The sequence below is a fragment of the Staurois parvus genome, unplaced genomic scaffold (assembly GCF_062004578.1).
Source record: "Staurois parvus isolate SC_StPar_1 unplaced genomic scaffold, SC_StPar_1.0 ptg000012l, whole genome shotgun sequence".
In the NCBI taxonomy this organism is placed as follows: domain Eukaryota; kingdom Metazoa; phylum Chordata; class Amphibia; order Anura; family Ranidae; genus Staurois; species Staurois parvus.
In genome coordinates, this window is record NW_028317808.1 from 514,298 (window position 1) to 526,357 (window position 12,060).

Below are 12,060 nucleotides of genomic sequence, written 5' to 3' on the forward strand. Positions count from 1 at the left end.
CTTTTGAATGATGGTTGAGGTGCGTTATTCACCACACCACTGTACATGTACGGTGTGAACAAGGCACATTGAAAACCATTGTTTTCAATGTGGCTTGTTTATACCATACATGTGCAGTGGTGGGTAAAAAAATGTAGCCCTAAAAAATGTGGACTTATTAAATGGAATTTAAAGATTCTTTCATAAGTATTGGACTCATCACAAACTGAACTGATTTGAGCACAATTTTTGATTCTTTTTTTTTTTGGTTTCTTGCACATATGATGTATTATTATTCAGGATTTATATAGCGCCAACAGTTTGCTCAGTGCTTTACAATATAACTGGAGACAATACAGCAACAATACAGTTCAAAACAAGATGGTTAGGAGAGCCCTGCTCCTTGGAGCTTACAATCTATGAGAGAGGGATGTAGTTATAGCATTTATCTTTTTAACATTTTATAGAGAATGATGTGCTGCACTGAAAGTGGTTCTAAAGGCTGAAGGTTTTTTTACCTTTATGTGGCTTTCCTGGGTCTCTCGCTCTTCATTGGCTGAGATACAACAGCAGGAGCCATTGGAGCCCACTGCTGTCAATCACAGCCAGTGCGGAGGGAGTGGGTCCAAGCTGCGCTTCGTATGTCTTATGGACACACAGAGCTGGCTCAGAAGTGAGAATGCATGAGTGCCCCCAGAGCATGCACCTTGGTCTGGGGGCACTCAGCTGGGGGAAGGAGCCAGAAATGCCAGCAGGGAACCCAAGAAGAGGAGGATCAGGCCTGCTCTGTGAAAAACCATTACACAGAGCAGGTAAGCATGATGTGTTTGTTATAAAAATAAAAAATATGAACCTTTAATATCACTTTAAAGAGGAGCTCCACTCACTCTGTAAAAAAAATAAAAGTCAGCAGCTACAAAAACTGTAGCTGCTGACTTTTAAAAAACAGCCACTCACCTGTCCCGTGATCCCGTGTTGCCCCTGCAGCAGCCCGTTTCACCGGCCGTCCAGTATTCCAGGCACCGGCATCTTCAGTGTGAGCACCCGGCTGTGACAGCTTGCGGCTTTACAACCGGGTGCCCACTGCACATGTTCGAGTAGTGCTGCGCTTTCTGAATGGCCCCGTCGTCTTCTGGGACCTGTCACGTGTCCCACAAGACTTCGGGGAGGGAGGGTAGGAGGACAACTTTTGCTTCTGATTGCCTAGGCAATCACAGCAGAAGTGGGAGCGGGTACCTGTCAAATTTGGGTTCCCTCCCCCCGCTTCTGATCCTTAATGGGGAGTGGGGGACCAATCTTTAAAGCGGAACTTCCTCTTTTGGGTGGTACTCCGCTTTAAATAAATACTGCAGATAGATACTTAAATTGTTTTAGATTAAGTTGATATTGCTGACTTTGGTGACTAGACAGTTAACAATCAACCATTCACATATAGTTGAGAATGCTGAAACAAAATAATTTAATTCTTTACACTCAGCAGAGAATATCCCTATAAATCTAACTTCCATTTCATGGGATTGTTCATATACTTTTCTAACAAGCAGACCCTCCCACAAAGCACTTCCTTTTTAACTATGTCTAAGGAAGCTAATGGAAAGGTCTGTCTGCATCCACAAAGCAGTAAGTAAAAAACTGCAAGATTTGCTAAAAAACCTAGCAATGTATAGAACTGACTTAATAACTGTCAATAATGCCTTTTTATCAACAATAGTGGAGTCTCCTTAAAATGGTCACTGCATACCTGCAAAGTCTGATGTTTTTTGGTATAGTTGGTCCTTGGTTTTGTCTGTGTCCCCCAACCCCTAGAGTGCACTATAGATGCTTCAATATGAACATGGCACATGCCATTTTTTATACGTACAATTATTTCCCTATGCAATCAAAATCCCACCTTATGAAACAATCACAACACCATTGTACCTTGGAGAGCACCTCCTCCAGATGTATCAAGCATTATATTTGAAAGCTGTGGGAGTGAACCCAGCTTAGCAAAGATTACTATTAAACAATGTCAAGTTCACTCCCTACGTTTATTTCTGAAGGGCAGGCAGATCAGAATTTTTTTTAATGTTCTACATATCTGCCCAATACTCACCTTGTGTAAGCATTAGAGCACATGCATATATACAGTATTTTCCGGCGTATAAGACTACTTTTTATACTTAAAAATATACCCCAAAAATTGGGGGTCATCTTATACGCGGGGTATAAAATGTGAACCTTGAGTTTGTTTGGGTCAAGCTGGCTGGATGTGCAGTAATGTACATACAGTATACCGTGCTGAGCCAAGCTGGCTCAAAACACATGTCCCTATGACAGATTAATCTGTCAGCCCGCTGGATGTGTGGTATATACAGTATACTGCGCTGAGCCAAGCGGTTTCAAAACGTACCAGTACGTCCCTACTGTAATCAGCCCGCTGGATGCGTGTATGTACGGTAGCTGCGGCTACATACAGTATACACTGGGCCAATCACGGCGAGTGATATATTCTACTAATGAATACAAAGCCTGCTCGTAGTGGCTGAGTCAGAGAGGTGGGCTGATGATGTCACAACCTCAGCCAATCTGAGCAAGCTTTGTATTCATTAGTAGAATACATCGCTCGCCGTGATTGGCCCAGTGTATACTGTATGTAGCCACAGCCACCGTACATACACACATCCAGCGGGCTGATTACCGTAGGGACGTACCAGTACGTTTTGAAACAGCTTGGCTCAGTATACTGTATATACCACAGTGGTATATACTCAGTATACTGTATATACCGCACATGCAGCGGGCTGACAGATTAATCTGTCATAGGGACATTTGTTTTGAGCCAGCTTGGCTCAGTGTGGTATACTGTATGTACATTACTGCACATCCAGCAGGCTGTATATATACTGTATACTGTATGTAGCCGAAGCTACCGTATTACTGCACATCCAGCGGTAACCATCTGATTTGGAATTTGATCCATATGATGACTGTCTTACAAATGTATCACAAGATGTCATTCATGAACTTATGATGTCAGAGGATGAACATGAGGATTTTGAAGGATTTTAAGTACTAGTAAGTCATAACCATTTCAGTTAAAAAATCTGAAGTTTTTAAATGGTGTTGCCTCGGAAGGGGGGTAGACTTATACGGCGAGTATAGCCCAAAGCCTATGTTTTAACTGGAAAATTAGGGGGTCGCCTTATACACCCAGTCACTTTATACGCCGGAAAATACGGTACTTTTCTGGGGAACATATGAAACTCTAGTTTAAATAGATTGAGTTTTGGGTAAAATAAAATGTTTTGAAATTACATTTAGCTTCTTGATTTTTGCAGATTTTCCTGCATATGTATAAGACGACCGAAGGTTATTAAAAACAACAGCTCAGGATTGTCATGTTACAGTTATCGATACTTGCAACCTGAAATGGAACCAAAGTAGAAAAAATAATGCTCAGGGGTAGAGCTTTTGGTAGAAAAAGCTGTCCCCCCTTTTCTAGCAATTGAGTGCGAACACTGCGAACACTGCCTGTGCAGTGCAGTGTACACTCCAGGCATCTGTAAGATGGCAAGAGTGGAGCCAGGATTTAGGACAATATACAAGTGTTAAATTATCAGTGGCCTTCCAAAGGCTGAAATAAGAAGATGGCAGTTCTGTAGAAGATGGCCATGGAGATGACAGAGCAGTGTCAGTGAGTGTCAATATGTCACCTCTGGTGGACAACAAACAAACAACAAACTAGGCAGTACTATTATGGCAAATGCTCTCTGCTCTACAGCAACTTTCATTATATTTGAATTCATGCAGCTGAATATACACACACTCATTTTTCCACTCAGTTGTAAACAGATTGAAATCATGATGCTCACTTTTAGACCCCATTTAATAAGTGATATGTTGACAATCCCAACAGATAATAAAATAACAGTATTTCCAGCGAGTTTGCCCTGGCTTTAGGTTGCAGTTTGTTAAAAGAAAGTGGATATTACTGGCAAACTGTCAAAACCATACTTCTTGTACAATACAAACTTTCCTGTCATTCAGCCTAACAATGTGTACCTGCCACTTCACTTTCTCCTATTGACCCAAGAAAATAAAAACTAAAAAAAAACAGTAAAAAAGGAATTTAGAAAATGCTGTCTTCTAAAAACTGAGTGTTCTAAAAGTTAAATTAGTTGAGTTCCCATTGTTATGAATGCAGTCAAACTGCATTTAATAATATTTTACCTAAAGGCAATTTAATACATTAGTTAATTTACAGAAAAAACACAAAATTATGTAAGCGAAGAGTCGCATAGTTTAGACAGTATTACAAATTGTACAAGTGTCAAGAATACCCAATTTAAAGCAGCTTTTATAAGATATATGCTGAAATAAATATCAGGGACTCATTTGCATTGTTGTCTGCATCCATGGTTCATCCTTGGCTGCCCTAGGTAAATGGTTTCGTACAAGAATATGAGAAAAAGCTATAAAGGTCACTGATCAATTACAGATGTGTAAAGCTGGCAAAATACGTGGCAATCTTCAGTCAATTTCAATTACTATCAGGAATTGCACATACAATTGCAAGTAATCACCTGAAATTAAGCAATCTACCACCTACAAGTTCAATCAATCACCAGAATTCTGTCAATTGCATAATCAAAACTGGGCAACACAATACAGTTTATAGAAAAAAATGAATTGAAAAAACAGAAGAAAATGACAATTTCATCAAAAGAGATCAGATTATTCTTCTAGGCCTCAAAGGGGGCAATTCTGATTCCATCTCCTATCAAGCCTAGGTTCATACTGCTGCAATCTGATTTTGATCCGATTTTCACTGTGATTATGTAGTGCAATTTGGATGTGGTTTTCTTTTTTTGGGGCCAAAATCACACAGGAGTTGCACCAAAGTAGTACAGGAAGCTTTTCCAAAATTGCATCATGCAGAGTTACATTGGTGTAAATGGGCACCATTGAAAACAATATGATTTCCTTTGTCATGCCATTCTGTGTGACTCAAGTGGCATCTGAAATCGTACTAGTGTTAATAGAGCCTAAAATCACTGTTTTGTTTTTTAGATTGTTTCATGATTGAAAAAAAAAATGAAATGAAAATTAGATCACTATCAATTTGCCATGTGTATAACCATTAAAGCTGACCTTCAAAATGGAAGCTCCACTGCATTTACAGCCCTCTAACCCCCAAAGACAAATGGCCAAAGAAAAAGGTTTACAAAAAGACCCAAAAGAAAACAAACAAAAAAATAAACAAACTTTTCATGACCCCAGCTTCCAGGGCTTCTGGGAGGGGTAACTGACACTACCACAGGTTGTCACCAAGCAGAGGAATGCAGGTCTCTAAACAGCTGTATTATTTTCATAAAGCTCTTATTTGAGCTTTCTACCCACTGCAGAATGTATTCAAACAAATTAGGAGGCTTCCAACAGGCCTCATGCACACAGGGCATTTTTGCGGCCACTTTTAGGGGCATCAAGCGCCCCTCCATGCCATCTTATCCGTCCATGCACATACAGACCTTTAGAATCGTTTAGTGGCAAGGGCTTTTAGGAGCTGTAAAAAACAAACACTGCCAGTGCGTTCAGGATCAATAGAGTTTTGACAGAAAAAAATCACTTGACGCATGTAAGTGCATCTAAACGTGTGAAGCGTTTAGCGCTTGAGTGTTAATTCATTTCAATGGCCAGAATTAATTATTATTCTGGCCAATGAAATGAACTAACTTTCCAAGCACTCGATGCCTGTAAATGCGCCTAAATGCTTGTGAAAGTGTTTATAAGTGTCAAGCGGTTTTCTACCAAAACGCTGCTGCTATGAGGAGCAGCGTTTTTAAAACATCCTGTGTGTATGAGGCCTAAAGTTGAATGATAGCGAAAAAAACTGAATCTATAATGAACTGATGCTTTACCTTTGAACGATTAAAGAATAAGTTCACTGTTTGACCAAAAATAATAAATGCACATTTTTTTGCAAATAAAAAAATGTGCATTTATTTTTAGTTGCAGGAGCCTGTAAAGCATCGCACCAGTGATCAGCAGATCGCTGGTGCCATGCAGGTCTCCTGCAGACCTGTCAGTATACGGGATGTATGGTCAAGCAGATATACTGACAGGAAGATTCAGTTAACTACCACAGCACTCCACAGCACCGTGGTAGTTCATTGAAAGCTACAAGCTGACAGCCGCTAAGGCAAATATCAAGTTGTTTCAACATACTTTACAGTCTGGAAATCTCCAAATATGAATTTAACACCAACTTAAACCCACTGGGAGGTTTCACACAAGAAGCGCTCTTTAAACTTGGTAAGGGATAATTCAAGGGATTTGTCAGCTAAATTAAGAGGTCACACCGCAAATGAACTACAACACATAAGGGAGCAATGCAATTAACCTGGGCCTCACTTCTAATCCAGGTGTCAGTACTAAATCCAGTGAGTTATTACAGCAGATAAAAGATCAGCTGCTTTATTTGGCTACACTAATTAAAACATTTACAATGCGACCTATAAAAGGTGATTGCTTGACGCAAGGTCTCAGAGCAGTTTGTGATGTCATTTCACTGGAATTTGGAGAATTATTACAGGACAGAATCATAACATGAGATTGAGCTTTTACGCTGTGTGTATTCCCTCAGTTTTCTTTCTTCTACATTAACCTGTTGCTGAAGCTCGAAAGAACATAATATATGTGCCTGCAGTGCATAAACATGGCATGAACAGACCAGTCATTATTTTACCTGGTGGTGTATGCCACTGAGCACACAGCGGCACAACTGACAGTATGCCAAAGCTGCACATACACAGCAGGACACAACTGAACAGCTCATTGCTGCTTGTTTTCAGAACATATACAGTCAGGTCTATATATATTTGGAAACAGGCACAATTTTAAATTTTTCAGGTATTTACCAAAAGATATTCAAGCTATAGTTATATAATAGATATGGGCTGAAAGTGCACACTCTCAGGTTTAATTTGAGGGTATGCACATCCAAATTGGAGGAAGGGTTTAGGAATGACAGCTCTTAAGAATAGCCATCCCCCCTTTTTCAAGGGACCAAAAGTACTTGGACAATTGAATCAAAAGCTGTTTCATAGCCAGGTATGAGCTACTCCATTATTTCTTCATCAATTAAGCAGGAAAAAGGTCTGGAGTTGATTCTAAGTGTGGTATTTGCATTTGAAATCTATTGCTGTGAACCTACATCATGCGTTCAAAGGAGCTGTCCATGAAAGTGAAACAGGCCATTGTAAGGCTTCCGAAACTAAACAAATCGATCAGAGAGATAGCAGCAACATTAGGAGTGGCCAAATCAACAGTTTGGTACATTCTGAGGAAAGAAGGAAGCACTGGTGAGCGCAGCAACATAAAAAGGCATGGACGTCCACGGAAGACAACAGTGGCGATGATCACAGGATCCTTTCTATGGTAAAGAAAAACTCATTCACAACATCCAGACAAGTGAAGGACACTCTCCAGGAGGTGGATGTATCATTGTCAAAGTCTACAATCAAGAGAAGACTTCAGGAGAGCAAATACAGAAGGTTCACCACAAGGTGCAAACCATTCATAAGCCTGAAGAATAGAAAACCCAGATTAGACTTTACCAAAAAACAAATAAAAAAAGCCAGACCAGTTCTGGAAAAGCATTCTTTGGATGGATGAAACTAAGATTAATCTGTACCAGAATACCGGGAAGAAAAAAGTGTGGAGAAGGCTTGGAACTGCTCATGGTCCAAAGTACACAGAAGCAGCTGGATGAATTCTGCAGTGTTTAGAGATATACTGTCAGCCCAGATTCAGCTAAATGCAGCAAAGTTGATTGGATGGCGATTCACAGTACAGAGGGATAATGATTCAAAGCACACTGCAAAAGCAACCCAGGAGCTTTTGAAGGAAAAGAAGTGGAAAATTCTGCAATGGCCGAGTCAATCACCTGATCTCAACCCAATTGAGCATGCATTTCACTTGCTGAAGGCAAAACTAAAGGCAGAAAGACCCGCAAAGAACAACTGAAGACAGCTGCAGTTAAAACCTGGCAAAGCAACAGAAAGGAGGAAACCCAGTCTTTGGTAATGTCCATGGGTTCCAGACTTCAGACAGTCATAGCCAGTAAAGGATTCTCAACAACATATTAAAAATGAACTTTTTATTTATGATTATATTCATTTGTCCAATTACATTTGAGTCCCTGGAGGGACTGTGTATAAAAATGATTGCAGTTTCTAAAATTTGTACTTGATATTTATATTCAAGCCTTGAATTAAAGCTGAAAGTCTGCACTTCAAATTAATTTGGATTGTTTCATTTTAATTTATTCTGCTGGCATACAGAGCCAAAAGTATGAAAACGTTTCCTGTGTCCAAATATATATGAACCTAACTGTAGTACACTTCCCTTGAAAACCGTTGTATTTCCTTGAAAGAGATATTGAAGGAATTTGTACATAAAGTCAAATTCAATAACAAACGTCACTGTCAAACAGAGCAAAAGAGAACAAGTGCCAGTATAATCCACTAAAAGATGGGATGGATAAACTGGGACCATGTTATAAAATATAGTTAATGTTTGAGGAAATGTATACTTGTACATTCAAAACATAGCTATAATTTAATATGTTTGCACAACAATGAAAGCAAATAAGATAGGGTTTGGATTGAAGTAAAGCACACTGGAAAAAAAAAAAAATGCTAAGAGAAAAAAAAGACAAAATGGGGCACAGGACGTGTTCTGAGCGGTTTCAATATGGATTCCATTCAATGTTGCAAGGGTATTTACATACAGTATTAATACAAATAAACTGGGAACTTGCCAGACTTTGGCCAGAGTTGCCAGCTAATCAGGATGATTTCATTTTATGCTCCCGCAGACATAGATTAGAGTGGGTAGAAGAGGAGAATGCAAGGAGTGCAGACAGAAAAAGAGGTGACAACATCATAGGGAGGCACCAGAACAGTCTTCCTACCATTGACATCACCACCACTGGGACATTTTTGACTCTGCCACTGGAAGACCCATATTTTGCTGCAGCTTAAAAATGGGCACCTGCCCCAATTTCACAACTAGGGCTTTATTACAGATACACTTACATTATATATATACTTTCACTGCAGTGGACATATTAGGTGTACTTTCTGAGACCTGAGATCTGTATATAGATAAACTGACACATACACAATGTACTCTTAATGTTTTTACCCCCCATAGTGACTTACTTTAGTGACAGAGAATAGTCATGTTTGCTTGTCTGGCTATTCCGTACAAGGTAACTGCATTCTTTGCACAACCTCAATAAGTTCTCTGCATCTGTCCGACCGATTGCTCCATGATACCATCTGAAATTAAAAGAAACATCTCATTCTTTCACCGTTGGTAATAGATGCACAACTGTACATAATCGGAAAACATGCCAACTGTTTAATATGGAAAGTTTATTAATCGGTTATTCCATTCTTAAAGTTTTGTTTCTATTTTGGGTAAGTACTGGAACACTGAATTACCCCTAGCTTTATATCTCTCCTGAGTTTTCAGCTGCATCCATCTTTTGCGGTCATTATAAGGAGGTCTCATGTTCTGCTGTATTTTTCTATCATGTTACATTATGTTGCAGTAGGGTGATGAAAACCTAAATTTAGCTAATTAAATAAAACAAAAAACACACAAGGGACAGTATTTACATTCAATGAAAAGTGCTCATTGTGCTGGTGGCTTGTCTAAATTGAAATCATTATTACTTTTTTGGAAACCATAGTACAGCTTCTTTGAATGGAGGAGGGGAGTGCAAAGAATGGACACAGCTGGCACTCTTGATGCGCACCTATGACAGTTCCTATGGATACATTAACCCTTACAGCAATGGAAGATTGCCACTGATGCGGCATGGGAGGGAAGAGGACTGAAGATTTGAAATAATAAATTTAACACCTGTACTGCATTCTGAGGACATTTGTTTTGGTATCTGCATGCAGACAGCCTATGGAAATGTGACTGCCCTGCACAGCCCCAAACACACACTGTCTGTGTATAGGGCTGTGCACCCGCTCCTGTCAAAATTTTACATGCGGCTGTTTTTGTGCAGCCTCTTTCATAGGCTGCCTGAACGCAGCTCAGAGTGGTGCAGGCATCACAAATGCATCCTGTACGCCATGTGGGTGCCAGCGCCTGTCTGCATAAGGAGTTGTCTACATTAACTGTAACAAATGAGTGAGACTTCATGGACAGAGGTAGAACCAGTACATTTTTCTGGGGATATTAAAGCGCCAAAGTTCCCAGAAAAGTATGATAAGCCAGGGGCAATATCAGTGTACATTTTTCTTTCAAGTTTTATCCCAGGCAAATGTTTCTTAAATGTATTTAGCTGTGTACGTAGTATTTGCCTGAAGTTTAGAATTAAAATGATGTTATTATGGAAGTCTTTTCATTTCTTTAGCAAGCATTTCATTGTACAGTTGTAATAGTTAACTAAAATAATCTTAGACATGGTGCGCACATTTTTACATGCTTTTTCTTGTCATATACAATTTGAAGGAATCCAGTGAGGGTGGGTGACCATAGACTCTAGACAGAAATTGAAAGCTGGCTGCAGACAGGCACCTGCCAGCATTCAAACAAACCACAATTATTTATGGATAGGCTTATCCTTCAAATACTGTAATAGTAATCAATTTTGAAAAAACAAAACAGGAATCATGTAAGACAATAAAATCACTTCCTACTAAGACTCACATTTGTTTCTCCAGTGCAACATTTGGATCCACCCTCTCGCCCAAGACACCACAAAGTTCAGGGCTGCCGTGTTTTATCGGTTTGAAGCCCCCTCCAGGAGCTCTCAGCTGTCTGCGTCTGTCACTGCTTGGAGATGGCGACGACTGCCTCTTTTCGCTGCCATTGAACTGTGCTGTAGAAAAGGAACAAATTAATAATTAAAAAAAAGATTAGTGGTGTCAACCCGTGACAGCCGGAAAGCAGTATCTGCATACATTCTCTCCAACTTGTGAGTGTCATTTCTTTAGCTTCTATATAGTGCAATTGTAATAGTTAAATAAAATAAATTTATGTGGTTCTCACATTTTTACATCCTTGTTTGTTTTTATCATATACAGTTCAAAAGACAAGTGCGGAAATGGAAAATAACATACATTTATACTTACCAAGACAGCTGCAGTATCAATCCGATGCTGCAGTTGTCCCCTGCCGGCTCTATACCGAGAAATCAAAGGTGGCTGAGTGCTCAGTTCTTGGGTCCACTCCACGTGGTGACGGTCTGCCCCTCAAGTGCTCACTGGAGCACAGGACTGTGGATGGGGCAGAATCAGCTGGCTCAGGCTCTCAGCGGCACGCAGAGAGGCTGAGCCAGCTGCTGCTCAGGCATCTGGGTGGATCCTGACATTATTGTCAGGATCCCCGCAGAGCCTGGACTGACTCTGTGACTTCAGCCTTCAGCAGACTTTAGCCCACTGCTGGCTGAATCTGGGTCACAGGAGCATAGAGCTACAGTAACTGCACTCCTTTGATCCATAGGAGAACTATGGTCTAAAGATCTTGGACCATACTCCTCCTTTAAGGTTCCACTAGGGAATCCTACAACTTGTTGGAAAGAGTGTACCTTGTGAGAGAGAGCTGCACTAAGATCTAGAGGAAAAGTTGCATTAACAATGAAGGGTGGCATTGCTGAGATCTAATCTGATTCTTGCATACAAAGGGCTAGTGTTGCACACTTAAAATTGAGTGGTACATGATTAACTTTTAGCCATCAATAAAAAGTATTTTACATTATATGAGGTTCCTTTTGGTGTTATCAGTGCCTGGATGGAGGAGCATGTGAAGCTGGAGGAGTTTGGAGTGCAGAAAAGAAGGGGCTGTGGGGCACCGGTTGCATTGAAGGAGCATGCAATAACGAGAGATAATGTAGGCAAGTGTACTTTATACCAGTACTCTGAGCAAAAACGAGCATTCAACTCCTGAAATGCCGGGGAAGCCCCACTGAAAATGTTTTTTTTCCATTTCCCCCAGAATTCAGCATCAATTAACATTTCACTCCAGCTTAAAGCATGTTTCAAAAATTGAATACATGCTGCAGTTTGACACTCA

The 12,060-nt window shown here is 40.1% G+C and overlaps 1 protein-coding gene across 1 annotated transcript in view; it reads right to left on the minus strand.

Annotated features, from left to right (window-relative positions):
- The window catches only part of SHB (SH2 domain containing adaptor protein B), a 342,168-nt gene that overhangs the window by 69,723 nt on the left and 260,385 nt on the right, over positions 1-12,060 (minus strand). The window contains exons 4-5 of the mRNA XM_089674562.1: positions 10,696-10,867; positions 9,186-9,305 (exon numbers count right to left, since the gene is read on the minus strand). Coding sequence (XP_089530688.1) covers positions 9,186-9,305; positions 10,696-10,867 — 292 coding nt within the window. The remainder of the gene's footprint in view (positions 1-9,185; positions 9,306-10,695; positions 10,868-12,060) is intronic.